Raw genomic sequence first — 20,555 nt, 5'->3', positions numbered from 1 at the left:
CCGTTAGCTTTGAAATGAGCTTTAATTTGTTTTCTGTAAGTGCATTTATCGACGTAAACAGAGCAGGTTAAAGAGATTTCCAGGGGAGAGCAGACTATTGCTGGTATGTTGGTTTTAATTCAAAAAAGAAAGAGAAAGGCTCCCTGGTGACACCCCTCTGACCTGGCGACCTGGTCCTGACTGCCGTCTCTCCAGGAACTTAAGAGCTGTTGAAACAGCAGTGGGCGACGACGGCAGTTGAAAACCCACCCAGACTGCTCTGCAGCCAGGCCCTGCAGGCCACCCCGAGCTCTTGGCGCGGGAAGGGTGTGCGTGTGTTCCCGATAGATCACCTGGGCCTGCCATTGTAAATCAAAGACGGAATCACCTCCTGACACTACAGATCTGGAAAAATAAAAATCTCTAGCAAGAACGTTCAATTTGGAGACGACAGGGGAGGAGGAGGAGGAGGAGCGGGCGCCCTGGCAGAGGGCGGGCTGAGTGGAGACGGTGCTTGAGTGGGGCCCCCGAGGCACGCACGTGACCCCTCAGCGCTCAGGGGGGCTGCGGGAGAGACCTACCAGCCGAGTGCAAGGCCCGGCTGGATCAGGGGACCAAACCTGGCTGTAAACAGGAAAGGCCACGCCATGCTTCTTTCCTCAGGATTTCCTTAATTTGTGCTTCCCTTTGGTTTGACAGTTAAAATGAGATGGGATGGGGGGAACGGGGCGGGGCTGGGGATAATGGTTTCTGTCACTTGTCCAGAAACCGAGAGAAGAGCTGACAGCGGGCGTCGGATGTGCAGGGCGGGTGCTTCCCGGCCTGACGTGGCTCATCGTGCTCAGCGTGTGGAGCCGAGCGCTCCGGGAGCGGTCGCCAGCCTCTGGGGGCCTCGCTTCTGCCGCAGGGGGACGTGGATGGTGGGCGGGCTTCCCAGTGGGGCTCTGGCTCTCGAGGCCCAGAGGTGGTGGCCTGCCGCGTGGGCTGCTGCTGACGGCCACGCCGCGACTCCATCTCTCTCTCTAGTTACACTGTGTGGACCCATTCAGCGGACGTCGCAGGAAAGACAGCAGGTTCTTTTCACTCATTCCATCTCCAGAGTTGAAAAAGAGCAGTTGCTAAAATAAACGATTTCTCGATTGTGTTCTGGTGGCCGTGGGCCCAGTGGCCGCGGTGCGGCTGGGGGTGCTGGAGGGGGGAGGGCCCCGGCTGAGTGAGGGGCTCACTCAGGACAGGCACAGTCAGCTGGGCCGAGCGAGGCTCAGAGTAAGGCGGCACTCCTCACAGAAGAACACATCGGAAGAAGCTGCTCCTCTTCTGCTGGTCCGGGGTGATTTTGACTCCTTGGTTGCTCCCCTGGGGGCTGTTGCCTTCCTGAAATCACAAGGGGTTTTCTGGGGTTACAGCCAAGTAACATGAGCTCTACATCCCTCAATCAACCAGCCAATGTATCCATCTGTCACCTTCCAACCAACTGTCCACCTGTCTCCTTCCTTCCTTCCATCCAACCATCCATCCATCCCCTTCCATCCAACCACCCACTCCCTCCCATCCATCATCCATATACCCTCTTCCTTCTTTCCATCCATCCCCTTCCATCCAATCATCCATCCATCTCCTTCCAACCAACCATCCCAACCATCCCCTTTTATCATCCATCAATCCTTCCAGCTGTCCCCTCCAACTGACAACTCAAATTTCAAACCCCCGTAGATCTGCTTTTCATCTACTAGCCATCTATCGCTCCTTCTAACTGTGTATTCCTTCAATCACTCATTCATCTACCCATCCACCCTCTCCAACATCTTTCCAACCACTGATTCACCCATCTCACGCTCTTCTCCCTATTTCCTTCTTTCCAGTCACCCATCCTTCCCTCCTTTCCATCTCCTATCAGTGAGGCAGCCGAGGGGCAGCGAAAGGCTCTGCCTCTTGGGATGTGGAGGTGCTGCGTCCCAGGTCCCGCTGCCACTCACACCCTCTGGCCTCCCTGTCCCTGTGCCAAGGCTCCGGCTCCCACCTCTCCCCACGGTCCGCCCTCCACCCTGCTGCAGGTGAGGCGCACCCTAAACTCGAGCCCTTCTAAACCCATCAGTGCTGCTGCCCAGCATCTGAAGCCTCTGATCTGGCCCTGCCAGCCCCGACATCTGAAATCCTGTTTTTTCTGACATGTTTGGAAGGGTACAGGTGCTGTTTCTTTGGCTAATTTCTTCTCATCTTCCAGCTCTCAGGTAAAATCTGAATTTATTTGACAGTAACTGTTGAATGTTATAACAATGCCCAACTTATACAATGTTCCATGTCAATTACATTAATAAATAAAAAGACCGATAGGAAATGATCCGGGACTGCCACTCTGAACATAAACAAAGGTAGTAAGAACTGGACAGAGTTTAACTGTTGGTGATTTGCAACTCAGTTAAAAAAAAAAAAGAAATTACACAGATTATCACTGAGCATCAGCATCTCATAATCTACGCCTTGGAAGGAGGCAACCAACAGGCCTGGATGAAAAGCACAGGCAGGGACGTTCCTGGTGGGCCAGCGCTTAAGAATCCACCTTCCAACGCAGGGAACGTGGGTTTGATCCCTGGTAAGGGAATTAAGATCCCACATGCCATGGGACAACTAAGCCTGTGCACTCCAGAGCTCACGCTTCGTAAGAGAAGCCTACGCGCTGAAATTAGAGAAAAAACCCACGTGCCACAACAAAGATCCAGCACAGCTGAAATAAAAAATAATAATCGTACAATAAAATAAAAAAAAGAAAAGCATAAAGCGTTGTCATGATGGCCAGTGTAACTCCCAGTGGGCCCAAGTGAGTCAGAACGATGCTTAAGAATCAAAATTTTACTGTTATATTGAAGAGAAAAGCATTCTAAGAAAATTACAACCGTAAGAAAATTTTTCTATAAGTACATTGGCTTACATAGACTGTTTGCTGTTTTGGCTAAAGAGCTGCTACTCTATCCATCATGTGCCCTGCAATTCAATTCAGAGCATCTTAGAATTAATGACCAGATGTAGAATGGGTCATAAAGAGTGCTTCAAGCTCTTGTATCAGACAATAGGAAGCATCACTCGGCAGGAAAAGAATGGTTCCTGGAACAGAGGTCCTGGAGCAAGACTCACGACAGCATGTAGGTGCTGAACATAGCCAAAACACAGTCCAGCGTTCAGACCCTACCAAGAAAGCACGAGTGATGCTTTGGGACCATGAAACTGCTCGTGTGGTAAACCAACAAGCTGGAGATGAATCAAAGGGTGCATGGGGAGGGACTCAGGCAGGACCTCGTAGAAGCCTCAGAGCCCTGGGATGCACCGAAGGTTGCCACAACTTGCAGACTGAGGCTGGAAGGAAAAAGCCTATCAACTTGCCAGACGTGTCAGGATGGAAAACCAGCAGCTGTCAAGACACAAGCCTTGCTTGGGGGCCTTGCTACTGGGTAGACTGTGGTTCTAAGCCTGCCTGGCGGGTTTTTCTGCAGGAGGCCCTCCATCTTCCTGCGTGCTTGGCTCCTGAGAGGGGAGGAAAGGGCCGTGTGTCCCCAGCCAGCTGGTGGGCTTAGTGAGCAGTGGGTGCTACTGAGTAGCTCTCAGCCAGAGGAAAGATGAAGCTTATGACAGACTTCCCTCGTGGCACAGTGATACGAATCCGCCCGCCAAAGCAGGGGACACGGCCTCGATCTCCCATCTGGGAAGATGCCACATGCTGTGGGGCAACTAAGCCCGTGCACCACTACCGAGCCCGTTCGTTGCAACTACTGAAGCCCTCGAGCCTAGAGCCCGTGACCCACAACAAGAGAAGCCACCGACTGTAAGAGAAGCCAGCGCACCATAATTTAAGAGTAGCCCCCAACTCTGCAACCAAGACCAGTGCAGCCAAATAAATGATACAATAAATAAATTAAAAACAACAAAAACAACTATGCCATTCGTGAAAAAAACATGAAGCTGATGAGCAAGCTCAGGGTGGATGCCCCACCCCACCTGCTAACTCGCCCCCCTTCCTAGCGATGCCCTACTAGGTGCAGCCCTCAGAAGCAGGGCCGGGCCCAGGGACGCACCACACCACTGGTGGCGATGCTGGCCCGTTCCAACAGGGACACCCACTCACCAATTTTTTATCCATTTTTGCTTTGATGTCTCTGGCGAGAGTGTAAAATGCCTGTGGAGTAAGCACACAGTTAGCACCCTGGGGGTGGGAGGCAGATGGGGGCTGGCTGGCTCCTGGCCTCTGCCACGCAATGCGTGTGGCTCAACGGTGGAGCCAGTGCGTGTAACAGTGTTAGGGCAGAGACCCAGGCATGGGGCTCACCTGTCCATCCCCATCTATCTCCTGTCACTGCAGGGATACCCCCCTCACCCAGACCACCACTTCCTCTGAGCCAATGATCCTGGGAGGTGGGATCACCCTTGACTGGTGAGACAGGAAGCTGAGGCTTGGAGGGGGCCACGTGACTTGTCCCAAGGCAGCCAGTGGCTCATTGACTCCTTGAGCTCTCGTCCTCGACCCCTGTGCTCTGTCTGCCTGCTCTGCCCTGCTTCTAACAGTCAGAGGCAGGGCATAAAGACAAGTGGCTGGCTCCCTGGCCAAACAAGCTTCATTCTGGGTTGCTGCCCTGAAAGGCCTGGTAGGTAGGGTCAAAGGTTCATCTTCCCAGGATGGGTGAAGGCTTGAGCTGACCTGGCCCTAGGCTGCTGCTGGTCCCAGTCTCCTGACCATTTATTCCCTCCCTTCCCTCATCTGGGCAACACTTCCAAACCCCACTCTGGCACCAGCCCTGCCCCAGGCCTAATACAGGGACGAATCAGCCTTAGCATGTGCTGTTGAGGGGCTCCTGGTCTGGGGAGAGGCAGAGTCTCACCGAAGACTCGTTGATGTGGTCAAGTTCTGCTGTGGAGAGGGTCTCGGGGTGCTGGGGATCCCCAAAGTGGTGGGCCTAAGGGCCTGGGGGATGGCACAGGCCTCCTGGGGGAGGGGCTGCATAGGCTCATCCGTAATGGGAAAGGGAAGGGGGACGGGACCACAGAAGGCTTGGAGGAGGGCACCGCCCAGGGGGCCAGGGACAGAGAGAGGTGGGTGAGGCCCGAGTCATGGGCGACACACATTGGCTGGGCCAGCTGGGGACGGCCTTCTGTGCCTCTTGTAGGTGGCTGAGGTCGGGAGTGGCGTGGAAGATCCATTCTGGAAAGATCTCAGAAGTGGCAAAATGCAGCAGAAGGCAGGGGAGCTACAGGGCTGGTGGAGCAGAGAGGAAGGCCTGCCTTGGCCAAGTCTTGGCAGGGCCCCTGCTCTGGATGGGCGGGCGCTGTGAATGAAAGCACGCACCCGGAGGCGGGGCTGGGCGCCGGCCGCTGGAGCACTCTCTGCGCCTCGGTCCCCCCACCCACAAAACCGCGCCTGCTCCCCGAGCGTGGCCCGAGAGCCAGTGAGATCCTGTCCCAGGTACCCAGCTGGGACCAGCCCCTGCTGGTGTCAGAACAAGGGGGCGATTTCCCCAGACTGCTTGGGCCTTGCAAGGGGCCTGGCACGTGCTGCTGCTCAAGGAGAACCTCTCGGTCATCAGTCTAGAGGCCGCGGGAGCCTGTGGCCGGTCCCCGAGACAGAGCCTCCTTGGAGGGTACTATCTGAACCTCGGCCCAAAGGGGCTGGTGCTGCGAGCCTGGGACTCACGTTCTCCACGTTGATGTTGGCCTTTGCGCTTGTCTCCATGAACTTGATTCCATAGTCCAGGGCCAGCTGGGAGGGAGGGAGACACACATGTGAACACCAGCTGCTGGGTGCTTTGACCCCCAAAGAGCACGTAAGTGGGTAACAGTGAGGGGGGCCTACGCCCTCCAGCTGGGGACGGCGGAGAGCAAGTGGTGAGCGTCCCTGGCAGGAGGGTTGCGGGGCCTGGCTCAAACCGTGGCTCTGTCCTCTGCCCCTCCGGCCTCACGGGGACTCACGCGATGTGGGGTGGGGGCAGCAGGGCACGCCAGGAAGCCCTCGCTGCTTTCAATCTTTAGGTGAAGCCTGGCTAGGCACGTGCGTCCCACCTTCCCTTCCCACGGCACATGCCCACTGACATCCAACTCCACTGTGTGCCTTAGCGAAGCCTAGCATCCCGGGAGGGTGGGTCACCTTTGTTCATAAAGATGGTGAGGGATTCTCCCCTTCTAAAGCCTGCTCCCCAACCCCATCAGGGGGCCCATCTGGGGCAGGGCAGGGCTGGCCTCCGTGCAGGAAACTCTAGACCCTGAGGTCCCTCTGCCCCACAGCATCTGGCAGTGCCAGGCCCACACTGGTCACCACACCCACCTTTTCTCCCCGTTCCTTGGAAACTTGTCTCTTGTCATTCACGTCGCACTTGTTCCCAAGGATCATCTTTTCGACGTCTGCAGAGGCGTGCTGGGGAGGAGGGGCAGGTGGGGGAGGGGAGGGGTGAAGCAGACTGGACTGTAGGCCCACTGCCAACCCGTGTCCAAGGCCAGAGTGGCATGGCCCGGACGGCTGGACACGCCCCAAACACAGGGCAGGCTGCAGCTCAGAGAGGGCGAGGGGCCTGTCCCGTGTCTGAGAGCCAGTGCCAGGGCCGAGCACAGGGTTCTGCCTGCCACCCCGACCAAGCGCACACTTTCTGGCGGCCAAGGACGCCTTCTCTACGGGCTGCATCAACCAGGTTACCGCGCTTGTCCTTGGACTCCTGGCGGTGTCTGGCCTGTGGGAGGCAAGTGACCTCCTATGGGAGGCAAGCGACCAGGTCCTGACCCCTGCTTGCCTCTCTCCTTCCCTGGCTCCCCTGCTAGAGGCGTCAGCTGCTGTCCTAGGACTGTCTGCCTGGCTCCAGCTCCCCTTGTTTTGGGCTCCAGACACAGGCTGTGCCCGGGGTGGTCCTAGCCCTTGGCAGTCACCAGCCCTGGGTGCTCTGCCTTAAGGGTGTTTCCTTAACTCTGCACTCATGCCTGAAAGGGCTTCCCTGGTAGCTCAGCTGGTAAATAATTTGTATGTAAAGCAGGAGACCCCAGTTCAATTCCTGGGTTGGGAAGATCCGCTGGAGAAGGGATAGGCTACCCACTCCAGTGTTCTTGGGCTTCCCTGATAGCTCAGACTGTAAAGAATCCACCTGCAAAGTGGGAGACCTGGGTTCAATTCCTGGGCTGGGAAGATCCCCTGGAGAAGGGAATGGCTACTCACTCCAGAATTCTGGCCTGGAGAATTCCATAGACAGAAGAGCCTGGCAGGCTACAGTCCATGGTGTCGCAAAGAGTCAGATATGACTGAGTGACTTTCACTTTCACTTCATGCCTGACAATGCTTCCTTCTTCCATCTCTCCTCTACAATCCACAGTGGGCCCCACTTCCTGAAGGATTAGGCCATGAGAGGCCCTTAGAGATACACCAGCGTGCAAACTATTACAGGAGGATTTCAAAAGGTCCCTAAAGTACAGGAAATGGAAAGTTATCCAGACCCACGATCAAGCCTATCTAGTTTCTCAAGGAGGGAAAAAAAGAGTGGGCTGACTTCATGGTCACTCGCTTTAAATCAGAGACATCAGAAAAACAGAGGAGGGTCTGAACCTCAGCTCTGCCACCACTGACAGTGTCGCTTTTCACCACTCTGACCCTGGGTCTCCATTTTGGTGTTATAAATGAAGTGATAACGTTTCTTATCTTTAAAAAGTGGGTCAAAGGTAACTAAAGAAAACAGAACCTTTCTGTTCTCAAAAATATAGTTCTTTTTCAAAAAGTGTGTGTGCTTTTTCGTTCGAGCACAGAATGGTTTAACGTTATTGCTTTAGGTAAATAAGTAAATACACTTTTTTAAAAAAAGAAAAGGTTCTTCTTGCTGTAGCTCAGATCTGGCCTCAGAAAAACGCCCTCTGCTGCTTCCAAACGTCCTACTAACTGGAAGGCTCTTGCCTACTGGCCAGAATGGAGAGCTTCCAGAGGCTGCAGCCCCTGCCTGCCAGCACACATGGGGTCCTCAGGCCAGAGCACCTGTCCACAGGTGCCGACCGTGCTGGGACCTTCAGCCCTGGCTTCACAGGTGCATGAAATTCTCAGATCGGAAGCCTCACCCGGTGAGTCATCAAAAGCCACAAGTTTGTCATTGGGGGAGGCTTTGGGGTGAGGGCAAGCTCTTTGGAGAGCAGGAAGATGACCACACTGGTTTTGGGACCAGTGGGGCAGGAAGGGGGGCCTGGGGTTCTCTTCCCTTGGGGCTCAAGGTCTCCTCCCACGGGCTGCTGCGGGGCCAGCACGGTCGGCCTGAGCATGGGTCCCTCCTCCCAGCTCATAGCCCGCTCCGTGGCAGCTCAAAGTCTGGCCTGACATGCCCTCACCACACCCTCCAAGTACAAAGGTCACGCCACTTCGAGACCTTTCCTTCTCTAGAAAGCAGAGTGCTCACTGGGCCTGGGTATCCTTCTTCCTTGATCTGGGGCTGCCCAAACCAGACAGCCCGGCTGGCGGAACGGGCTCTCGGGGCTGCTCTGTGACGAAGCCACACTTGGGTGGTTTCTGGGGTCGACTGTGTGGATTCCCGTCCCTCTTTGTTCCTAGTGAGTTACTTCGAGGTGCCTCTGTGCTCAGGATCTCATGGGTAAAACCAGGGCGCTCCTAGAGACTCACCTCTTCAATGTTCCGAATCCAGTTCCGGATGTTATCAAAGGACTTCTCGTTGGTGATGTCATAGACCAGCATGATGCCCTGAGCAGGGGGAGACAGACACACAGGCTCTGGACAAGCTGCAAGCTCTCTCGGAGGGAGGACCCAGGAGGCGGGCAGCAGGGACCCGACAGGACACCCTCCCGGACCCTTCCTTCTGCTGGGCTCAGGCACCAGCCTCCCCCTGGTGGCGCAGGCTCTAGTCCTGTTCCTTGGCCACCAATGTGACCCTTCCTCAGAAGCCCAGACACTACTACCCTCATGCTTACAGAGGAGCCCTGCAGGCAGGAAAAACACAAGCTCGCATGCCTTGGCAGCCAGCGAGGTCCCAGTGGCTGGCCTCCCAACCTCGCCTCCTGCAGCCCCTGCTCTACAGACTGTGCTCCGTGGTCCTGATGCCCACCGTGCTCCCCCTCTTGCCACCCTTGGCGATGCTCGGCCTCTTCCACACCCACTCACCCCGCACGCACCCTGCCGAGCCTTCTCCTAGACTCAGCCAGGGCCGCCTCCTCTGTTTATCCCAGCATCACCCCTCATCTGGTGCCCACCATGAGCTGGGCACTGTAATAGAGTCTCCCTGAGATCCACAGGCTTGGGTCGGGTGCCCCACTGTCCCCACTGTGAGAACGGGGACCCTGAGGCTGCAAGTGGGAGCGGGGAGAGGGGGGCTAGGTCCCTCTCTCTGGACACATGAGAAAGTAAAGGACCCAACTGGAGTCTAAGCCTAGGGGGACAAACCCTGATGCCCATGTGCCTTCCAGCAACCCCACTGTTATTGGGCTGGCTTTAAGCCCTGGGGCAGACAACGCTGAGGCCTCTGTGGTTCTGTAACCAACGTGTGAGCAACTGGGAGATGGTCCATGGGTTCTGAAACAGCTGCAAAGTGAACCCGCCTTCGCTTGAGCCTACAATCTGCCATCGCCAAGAAGGACAAATACCCTACTTGATAAAAGAGAAAACTGAAGTACAGAGAGAAGTGACCTTTATGATTCCAACCCGGCTCTAATGCAGCTGATGACAGGAACTGCCTTGGACCCTCCACAGGATCCAGCAGTGCTCAGGGCGACCCTGTGACAGGCCCCCTGCCACCCTGGACATCCCCACAGGGCACGTGGTGAGCCAGCCTGCAACAGGATCTCCGGCCCCGTGAGGCTCAGCCCCTGGGTTCCGACGCACACGGCCCCAGCTGTCCTGCCGAGGCCCGGCTCACTCCATTCCATCACGTTACATGGTTCCCTGGGTGGGGGTCAGTGGTAGAGAATCTGCCTGCGACGCAATGCAGGGGACGTGGGTTTGATCCCTGGGCTGGGAATATCCCCCAGAGAAGGAAATGGCAACCCACTCCAGTATTCCTGCCTGGAGAATCCAATGGACCGAGGAGCCTGGTGGGCTACAGCCCATGGGGTTGCAAAGAGTCAGACACGACTTAGTAACTAAACAAGCACAACCTGCTCCAGGGGCCTAAACCCTCTGTTCACAAGCTCTGGTGCTGGCCAAGATGTCTCTAAGGCCGCCTGAATTTGCAGAGTAAGAACGCGGGCCATGTGTCCTGGGCAGATAACTACAGGGCGAGGCTGTGACAAAACCACAGAGAGGGCAAGCAAGCCACTGCAATTCCCAGTCCCCGTTGTGACTGTGAGGCTATGTAAGTGGCCGTATAGCCCGCCACAGCCACGACTTCTCAAAAATGCCACCTGGGAACCCTCGTTCAGTGGTCTCTTGCAGAGACTAAACGGAGATTGCGGACAGGAAGACTTTGGAGGAGCTTTTAGTGGCTGTGATGTGCGCCACGCTCCAGCCAAGGGGAGCGTGAGAAGACGACTCCGGCAGGTGGACACTCTGAATCGAGCATCACTGGGGCCTCTACCCATGGGGCAAGAAACACCACAGGCTTGGGAGGCCTTTCTGCCCCTTTATTCAGGGACTGGCCCCTCTGATGGCCTAGGATTCTGCAGCCACCACTGCTGGGTTGGCGCCTTGGAATCAGGTCCCAGATTTTTACCTGTAGGGGCTTGGGGGGGGGGGTGGTTAATGAATACAACTCTATCAGGAAGGCACAGGAGTCCCTGGAAAACATCTGTTGTTGCTCAGTCATGTGCAACTCTTTGCGACCACATGGACTGTAACCCACCAGGCTCCTATGTCCATGGGATTTTCCAGGCAAGAAGACCTCTTTACATTCCTACAGAAGGTAAAAGTCTTCTGTGTAAGAAGTGGGTTGCCACTTCCTTCTCCAGGGGATCGTCCCGACCCAGGGCTCGAACCTGCGTCTCCTACATTGGCAGGTGGAATCTTTACCGCTAAGTCACCAGGGAAACCAAAAACACAGGATCACTCTATCTCTGGTCCTCCCTGAAGCTCCCCTCAAGGCTCCAGTGAGCTTCTTCCTGGCCTGTTAGGGCACAGCTCCCCAGACCTGACTGCAAGCTTACAACTGGACACCGGATGTCCGATGCTCCCCAAACTTTGGACCCAAGGGTCTAGTGCCACAAGGACAAAGGAAAGGTGATGACGGGCTGCAGCGGTGGCAATGCTCCCCACCCTATCCTTTATGGTCACCCCTGGCTGTACAAGGCTCTGGGGCACCGGAAGTGTGGCAGGTGTGACTGAGGGCCTGGGTTGCCAACGTTAACAGATTTAGATTCAAATGGCCACACCCAGCTGGCAGCTTCCGTATGAGTTAGCGTAGGTCTGGGAGGACACAGTCATCTTGGGGCTGGACAGGGTCTCACAGATGGCTCAGTCCTGCCTTCTCGGGAGCTCGCTGAGGACACGAGGGCTGGGAAGAGCCCCTCACTACCAGCCCAGACATTTATCTTCTGTGTGAATTTAAGCAGGGCCTGAAATGGTGCCAAGCCTCAGGCTCCTCATCTGTACAATGGGGACGATCACGGCACCTACACTCAGGGATTTATGGTCAAGACCTAGGCCCCCTGCCAGCTGCAGAGAAGGGTTTGGCAAATGGGGTAAGTGGCTGGTGGGTGGGGGTATTATTTCAGCCCAGAGAGGGACAGGGTCTGCCTGAGGCCACACAGCAAAAGCTCCCCCAGGACCCAAGTGCCCCAAGACCTCTGCTGTACCAGAGCACAGCAAGGTGAGGGGAAAATTAGTAAATTAATTTTAATGAGGAGCACTAAGGTTGCAACCCACATGATTGAGTTTCTATTATGTTCAGATGCTGTGTGGGATGCTCTAAATACTTAATGCTTCTATTCATTGCTGCTGTCTGCCAGCAATTCCCAAGCTCCTAGCACCCTCAGTTTGGTCCCAGGTATCGGGCATGTGCTGGGGACCCAGAGGCAGCCCAGCCCTCCTGGAGCTTTCGGCCTAGTGGAGGAAACAGGTCTAAGCAGCTGATTGATGGGGCAAAGCTGGAGCTGGAAACGGGGAACTGGCCATTTATGCTCACAACTGCCTGGGACACTCCTGTTCTCTGTACCACTTTCCAAGGAAGGCGAACGTGCTCAGAGAGCGACCCAGGTGGCTGAGTAGGTCTTGTGAACCTTCCTCCCACTCCCCGCAGCCCCTGGGCACCCTGCTTTGTATACACTCCTCACAGGTGCAGGACCTGCTTGGAGATCCTGAGGACAGGACCCTGGCCCAGGCCAGGTTGCTCTCTGCATCTGATTTGGGCCTGGCCTAGAGAAGGTGCTTGGTGAAAATATCTGATGGATGAAGAGCGAGTGTCCCCAGTCGCCTCATTCTGCCCCAGGCCCAGGAAGCAGATATAACAGACAACAACCCAGAGCGAGTCGGCTCCTGGAAGATCTTCAAGTTTTCGGTAGCAAATTCCACAGAGACTGACGTGGGCCACGTGAGCGCTCCTCAGCGTTGGGGCATGCCAGCTCTGATTTACCTGACCTTACCTGGAAGAACCGGCTTCCTGTGTCTTCCTTCATTCCTGGGGAATTAGGTTTCCTTGAACCCTGCATTGTCTCTGGAGCTGGAAGGGGATGCATGGACAAGGGGGTGGAGGTGGGGCACAGAGCCTTTTCCTAAAACTAACCTGGAACCAAGGACCCCTGAGAAGCCAGACCATGGGCTCTTCAGAAACTTCAGGTATCAGTGTCCAAGGACGAGATGTTCACTTGACTTGAAAAAAAAAGAGCCTCAAACCCCACGCAAACCAATACATACCATTGCACCCCTGTAGTAGGCCGTTGTGATCGTCCGAAACCGTTCCTGACCAGCTGTGTCCCTAACGATGAGAAGGAGAAGGGATATTAGCAGTGATGCAGAACAATCATCACAGTGAGAATGAGGGGCATTTACCCAGGACGGACAGCCAGCTTTCTCATGGGCCATCAGCTCCTGATTCATTACTCTGCTGTGGGGCACTGCCCCCCATCATTAGAGAAAGAAACCACGGCCAGGGCAGCTGTCTGACGTCTCCTGGCCAGGGATATGGCAGAATGACTTCTCTTCCATACCCTGTCTTCCTGGGGATTTCCCCCAGGGTTTATGGGCCCCAGAAGAGCCAAGGTTGGATGGTATTATCTGAAAATCTGGGGCCAGGTGTGTGGAAGGGGCTGGTCAGGTGGCAGGGGGACACAGCCCTCCTTGGTAGGCTGAATTAGGGGAGCCCCAAGAAGCTCAGGAAGCAGCTCCATGCTCACCATCTTGGTGGAGACCCCGGGGGAAAGGCCTTCCTTGTGGGTACGGTGGCGACACCTGGGTCAGATATGCCCCTGCCCAGCCAGCTCCTGGCACGGAGGGTATTCATTATTCTGTTTGAAGGTGACAACTGGCCGGTGGCAGAGCCAGGACAAGACCACAGCTTTTGTCTCTGGGCCCAGGGCTCCTCCTGCGACCCTGCACCACCCTCTGCTCAGGGCTCAGCATGTCCGGACCAGACAGACACACCTGATTTGGGGCCATGTTGACTTTTGGCCGCCAATAGCAGGTGACGTTAGCGGTTATGATCAGTTATGATTTTACGACTGTTCTAGAAGAGTTTTAAGACAGTCATTAACCCCACTGTGATTGCTAAGAGCAGAAGCAGGAGGAGGGGAGGAAAAGAAAGCACAACTCCTCCTTGCTGGTGCAGTGTCCCTTTGAACTTGGGCACTGAGGCTGCCAGGGAGCCAACGTGTTGTAAAATAGAGGAATCTGAATGGCCTGTAACTTACGAGGCGGCTAGAGACCGGCTGCCTCCCGAGCTCAGGAGGATCAGTTAGGCCACAAACAGAATTCAATTCTGAAGTCGGGCTCAGAGGTGGAGACCCCTGAAGTTGAGGGGACCCGCCAGGCAGATGGGGCAGCGCTCAGCATCTGAGACTTGAGCTGGGGAGATGAGCTGCAGGGAGGGGGCTCCGCAGCCCATCTCACAGCCCCCATCCCACACACAGGCATGTGCCTGGATTGGAAGGACTGAGTTACCCTCCCCAACGTGACCTCTCTCTGTGTGGTTCAGGGTTTGTGTTTCCCCTGCGAGTGACGGGGCTGCAGGCTGAGGCTCTCCTACATCTGACCACCTGAGCCCAGCCTTTCCAAGGCCGGTAGCCTACAGACCACAATCCATGATGGGGACTCACAAATTCTGATTTTATGGAGCACAGGAAGTCAGTCCCTGGTGAGCCGAACAGAAACAGATCTCACTGTTGGGCCTGGCCTCAGCTCATTTTTGGTTCTGGGGTTTCAGGTCTGCATGTTAGGAAGAGAGGCCTGGGTGTCCCCAGGAGAGAAAAGAGGAAGTGATGTCAGGCCTCCTTCATCAAGCTGATGGGCTCATGGAGAGGCCGGGCAGACGTATCCTGCTATTTTGGCGGCCTTCACTGCCGCCACGAGGGTTCTCTGAGAGCTCAAGGGGAGCAGGCTGCTCTGAGGCGCAGTGTGTGCCCACATGTGAGCTGGGTCTGGTGGCTATGTCCTCAGAGCGGGTGGACACTGACTCTAAGCCCCATCAACCAGCAAAGCACCGTTCCTGGGGCTTCTGTCGGCTCCTCCTTTCCTTTTCTGGCCATATAGCTGGGGATATGGGGCTTCCCTAGTGACTCAGATGGTAAAGAATCTGCCTGCAATGCAGGAGACCTGGGTTCAACCCTGGGTAGGGAAGATCCCCTGGAGAAGGGAATGGCAACGCACTCCAGTATTCTTGCCTGGAGACTTCCATGGACAGAGAAGCCTCATGGGCTGTAGTCCATGGGGTCGCAAAGAGTCAGACACGACTGAGCGACTAACATTCACATTTCTGGGTATGTGGGATCTTAGTCTGATCAGGGATCGAACCCATGCCCCATGCAGTGGAAGTGCAGAGTCTTAACCACTGGACCACCAGGGAAGTCCCTTCACCTGGGGCTTCTGAAGAAAGCCCAAAGTGTTTGGGCTAGGCACAAAGAGATGAGGGCCATGGTCGGGTGGTGCGGGGCGCGGAACCAGGGGCTTCTAGCTCAAAGCACTTGCTGGCGGAGGGGCTGATGAAGGCCACAATGCTTACCATATCTGTAGCTTAATTCTCTTGCCATCGAGCTCTATGGTCCTAATTTTAAAGTCAATTCCTGAAAGAAAAGAAAAGAAAAAAGGCACATCACTGTCAGCCTCTCTCCCAAGCTGCATCTGCGGTGGGTGCTGCCAACCTGTGCAGTCACAGTCTCGGGGGCACCTGCTGGCGCTTGGGCAGGCAGGATCTCTAAACCCCTCAAACAAATCTGGAGGTGCCTGGTGAACTTTCTCCTCTCACAGAAGGGGAGGCTGAGGCTCAGAGGACAGAATGGAGCTGCACAGAAGGAAGCTGGCGAGGCGCAGGGCTGGCGGGCAAACCCAGGCAGGTCAGGTGCCGAAGCCTTGCTCTCTTCCCTTCCCTGGTCGGCGGCCTCATGGAATGGGTGCCAGAGCCTCCCACTTCCCGCCACCCGTACCTGGCCCTCCAAGCACAAGGGCGCTGGGCCTGAGATGTGCCTGATGCAGATGGAGGGCTGGCATTTACACATGTAGGTCCTTCTCTGTGAGTGGTCCCCACCTGCCTGCCTGTTAGCCTGACAAAACCTGCTGAAAGACCCCCTCCCAAGAAGCCTTCCTGACCCTGCCCTCCTTCTCTCCCACCCTCTGGCCCCAGGCCCCTTTCCCCAGCATCAGGGCGACCTCTCAGCCTTCTTAACTGCCCTCCAGGCTCTCCCACCACTGTTCCCTCAATCCCCTCCCGAGCTTCCAAAACACACACTCAACCATGTCACTGAGCTAACCTCGGCTCTAAACCTTCCAGTGTGTTCACCAGCACGCGAGTGGATAAACAAAACACAGTCCGTCCCTACAGAGGAATATTACTCAGCCATAAAAAGGAATGGAGCCCTGACACATGCTGCTACGCAGATGAACTCTGGAAATATGACACTGAGTGAGAGAAGCCGGACAGGGAAGGTCACATAGTATATAATCCCAGTCATGAAACATCCAGAAATGGCAAATCCAGAGTGACAGAAAGGAGACTATTGGTTGCTGAGGGGTGTGGGCTGTCTTTCTGTCATAATGAAAATGTTCTCAAATTGACTGTGATGATGGCTGTACAACTCTGTAAATGGGTCTGAAGCCACTGACTTATACACTTTAAATGGGTGAGTTGAATTATATGTCAATAAAACGTTTTTTTTTTTTGGCCATGCCATACAACATGCAGGATCTCAGTTTCCTGACCAGGGACTGAAATGAGCCACAGCAATGAAAGCCTGGGATCCTTACCACCAGGCCACCAGGGAACTTCCCATAATAAGATTGTTTAAAAATTTCCCCCAACACCTTTCAGTGGCTTCCCACTGACTCCTTGGCCCCAAGATAAAGTGAAAACAGTTGCCCAAGTGCGCTAACCTGGCCCCCTCAGAACCCATGGCTCTCAGCCTCCTCTCTGGCCACATCGCCCAAGCATGTTTCAGCCTCAAGGCTTTTAGGTTTGCTCTTTCCCCTCCTGGAATGTTCTTTCATTTCATGGCCACCTGGCTCCCCTCTCCCTTCACTCAGGTCTCTGTTCCAGTCACCTCCTCGGGGAGCCTTCCTAACCATCCTCTCCCCTCCAACCTGCTTCATCTTCTTCATGTATTACCCCTGACATTGTTTATTCACTCCATGACGCTAGGAGCAAAACGTGATGATCTGAATGGCCTGTGTGGAGGAGTAACAGCTAAGTCCAGTCCCTGCCCCTAGGAGTTTGTTCTGAAGCTCTACCTGTGGGGACTTCCCTGGTATCCTGTGGCTGAGACTGCACTCCCAATGCAGGGGACCCAGGCTGGATCTCTGGTCAGGGAACTAGATCCCACACACAGCAACTAAGAGTTCACATGCCACAATTAAGCCCTGGTGCACCCAAATCAATCAATCTATATCTATATCTATATATTTAATCTCCACCTGTCAACCTTTGAGACTGAGGCCTGGCTTGACCCTTAGAACCTAGGGTTCACGTGTGTGTGCTCAGATGTTCAGTTGCAGTTGGACTCTTTCCGACCCCACGGACTATAGCCCACTAGAATACCTCTTAGGGATTCTCCAGGCAAGAATACAGGAGTGAATTACTATTTCCTCCTCCAGGGGATCTTCCTGACCTGGGGACTGAAGCTGGTCTCTTGTGTCTCCTGCATTGGCAGGTGCATTCTTCAACCACTGAGCCACCTGGGAAGCCCAGAACCCTGCAGGGGAATGCTAATTCCATCCTTGCCTGCCTTAGGAGCTGTCCTGTGGACGAGAGGGAATGTAAGCCTGCATCTGAGTACTGGCCTTTAGAACATAAGCTCCAGGAGGGCAGGTGCTCTTTATTTATGATTGCATTTCCAGTGACCAAGTGCAGCAGGGGTTGAGTATGTATTTGCTAGAAGCTGATCACTTAGTCCTGCACACAAACTTTGACTGCAGGCCTAGTTAGTTAACAGTTCCGCTTCCTCCTGATCCATCCAAGTCACCCCTCCAGCTCCTACACTGAGCCAGATGCCTGGTGTGCAGCAGGCACTGGGGAAAAGATGGCTGCGTAAAAAAAAAAGGAAGAGCAATAGATCTACGTGGTGCTGCGTGGTTTAGCAAGCACTTACACGTATATCATCCGCCTCCCTGAAGGAATGAATGAATGGGACTCTAAGGAGAAGCCAGGGCTTGAGCCAGGCTGGGGAGAGCTAACTCCAGGAGCCACGGGTCCAAGTTCAAACCACAAATGATCGATGGAGCTTATGAGAGCAGGCTTTGGTAAAATGTAACCTGGGCAGAAAATGAACAGCCACTTAATCCCCAATCTATAAAGAAAATACAGAGGCATGCTCAGTGCCAATCGCCTCTATGCATTAGGCTGTATTTCAGGACTAAGCCACATGCAAGTGGCTTCTTAAAGCATTCTAAACGTCTTCCTAAAACATCCTCTGCTCCTGTTATACATGTGTGTGTGTGTGTTACTCAGTCGTGTCCAATTCTTTGCGACCTCCAGGCTCCTGTGTTCACGGGATTCTCCAGGCAAGAATACCGCAGTGGGTTGCCATTCCCTTCTCCAGAGGACCTTCCCCATCCAGGGATCGAACCCAGGTTTCCTGCATTGAAGGCAGATTCTTTACTTTCTGAGCCACCAGGAAAGCCCACATACATGGGAATGTATGAAATCAAGAAGCACTGCCCAATCGACAGAACCCAAAGCACCACTCTATCTGCCTCTTGGGTTTTACTAACACACCAAGTTTTATTAGGAAGTGTAAACTTTACAAGGCCTAAGAGTTATGAGGCCATACCTTCAAGGTCACAGGGAATTAAAATTTCCTAGAAAACAGAGGCCAGCAGGAAGGCTACACATGTAATGAGGATCCTGAGGTCGGGGGGCGGGATCCTGGGTTTAAGTGCCATGCCCACTGCCTTAGATGACCTTGCCCAAGTTACATCCTCACCTGTAAGTGGAGGCTGGCCTCCTCAGAGACTAGACTGGGTTTTCCTGTCAAGAATTAAGAACCAAACAAAAAACTCAACCTCCAAATTCTCACCAGGAAGGTTCTGACTCTGGGAAACTGAGGTCTGGACTGAGAGCAAGCCACAGTCTACCAGGAGTGAATATCACTTCCTGATTGGTGGGGGTGCAAAGGTAAAACCCCAAAGTTTGACCTTGGTGTTAGTGAAGGGGAGGAATCAGAAGGACCTGTGTCTGGGGAAGGATGCTGTCACGGTAGGAGACACTGTGCTTCCTCTAGATGGCCACTGATACTGGAGAAAGCCCCCTGTTCATTGTACAGCTCTGATCCTCCACCATCCAGGCACTGGCCAAAACAGAGAACACCACTCCCAAACTGAATAAACAGGGCTCGGAGAGGTGAAGTGCTCGTTCAAGGGCAAACAGCACCTGGACATCAGAATAATGACTGCCAGTCCCATTCTCTTTCCATTTGGCAGCTAAGTGTCTTGCAAAGTGCAGCTCTGGAAGAAGGCAAAGATGGAATTGGCAGCGCACTATGGGGATTAGGGAGATAAGGCACACAGGGGCAAAGCAAAGCCCATTTCCTAGGTTTTTTCCCCAACTCCTGATCTTTCTCCCAGTTCCCCACTCCACAGCAAGGCTGCATAGTTTACAGGCTATCAGCTTAATGGATGTTACTTTCAGGTCAAGCTCTTTCATGCGGACAACGGTCATTTTTGTGGGGTGGGGAGAAGTCAGCCCCACTTTCATGGATGTCAGAACTGAGAAGCAACAACTCTGTTCCACCACAATGTGGGCTGGCCCCTGCAGGCAAGGGCAGTTCTGCAAAGTGACAACCAGTGTCCTGGGCCGAGCGATAGGGAAGTCAGGGCTGTCAGTGGCAGCGGCTGATTTTGGTTTCTCACTGAAGCTTTTATCTGGCATCCACCTCGAGATGACAGGTCCCAGAGCAGACAGCTATCAATCGCCATTTCTGTCACCCTCGAGTGGGATGGAAGGCTGGGCACGGGCAGGGAAAGTCTCTGGACTCCCTCTTACCATTCCTTCTAGAAGAAATTCATCCACGGGGGAAACAGGTCAGGGAGAGGGATGCAACCCCTGAATATTCCAGAGGAAAGAAGAGGAGATGTCTGGGTTGGAGTCCTGGCTTTGAGATGGATCAGCTGTGCTTGTCCTGGGGGTGTGTGCTCACATCTCTCTGGGATGGCTGAGCCTTAATTTCTGGGTTCAGACATAAAGTGAAAGTGAAGCCGCTCAGTCCTGTCTGACTCTTTGCAACCCCATGGACTGTAGCCTATCAGGCTCCTCCATCCATGGGATTTTCATACATATCTGGGAACAAATACCATCCTTGCCACCTGTAGATGGTGTGACCACAGGCAAGTCTAGTATCCTCTGTGAGCCTCAAATTCCTCATCTGTGAAATGAACTAATAACAGCACCTAATTCAGAGCATTCGGAAGTGTGATAATGCACCATAAAGAGCCTGGCACACAGTAAATGCGTAATAAGATCAGATGTCACTTGTCGCTGTCCCTATTCTCCATGCCTGTTTCCAATTAGTAAGACGAGGAAACCAAAAACTTCTTCAAGGGCTGCTGCAAAGACCGAACAAGACGACGGGGGCCAAGACCTCAACCAGGACATATACTCTCTGAGCAGGCTGAGGGTTGGGGCCTCAGTCTTCCCATCTGCAAAATGGGCACCTGGTCCCCACTCCCTCCCATGTCCGGGGAACCCCCAAACGATGATGCAGGCGACTGCTCTTTAACCCTCTGCCTCCCTTTGATCCTCTGAGATCCCTGGTCCATCCCGCCCGGCCGCTCCCTCAGCCCCAGCTCCTCAGGGGCGCGCCCGGCCCGGGCCTCTCGCGCCCCCGGCCGCTCCCCAGCCCCGCTACCTATGGTGGAGATGAAAGTGGAGTTGAAGGCGTCCTCGGAGAAGCGGAACAGGACACAGGTCTTCCCCACCCCCGAGTCCCCGATCAGCAGCAGCTTGAACAGGTAATCGTAGGTCTTCGCCATATTACACTCTCTCCCCGACGGGAAGTGCTGCTAG

General features: G+C 54.5%; 1 protein-coding gene across 1 annotated transcript; it reads right to left on the bottom strand.

The window, feature by feature from the left end:
- Positions 1–59: 59 nt before the first annotated feature.
- RAB8A (RAB8A, member RAS oncogene family) lies at positions 60–20,555 on the bottom strand. The gene is made up of 8 exons (XM_005901468.3): positions 20,398–20,555; positions 15,069–15,129; positions 12,770–12,830; positions 8,597–8,674; positions 6,284–6,373; positions 5,657–5,722; positions 4,097–4,147; positions 60–1,353 (listed from the first exon to the last, which is right to left on the bottom strand). Exons 1-8 carry the CDS (start codon positions 20,519–20,521, stop codon positions 1,261–1,263), a joined length of 624 nt encoding a protein of 207 aa, XP_005901530.1. The 5' UTR covers positions 20,522–20,555; the 3' UTR covers positions 60–1,260.

Source organism: Bos mutus, chromosome 7 (assembly GCF_027580195.1).
Source record: "Bos mutus isolate GX-2022 chromosome 7, NWIPB_WYAK_1.1, whole genome shotgun sequence".
In the NCBI taxonomy this organism is placed as follows: domain Eukaryota; kingdom Metazoa; phylum Chordata; class Mammalia; order Artiodactyla; family Bovidae; genus Bos; species Bos mutus.
This window is presented reverse-complemented; position numbering and strand designations above follow the sequence as displayed.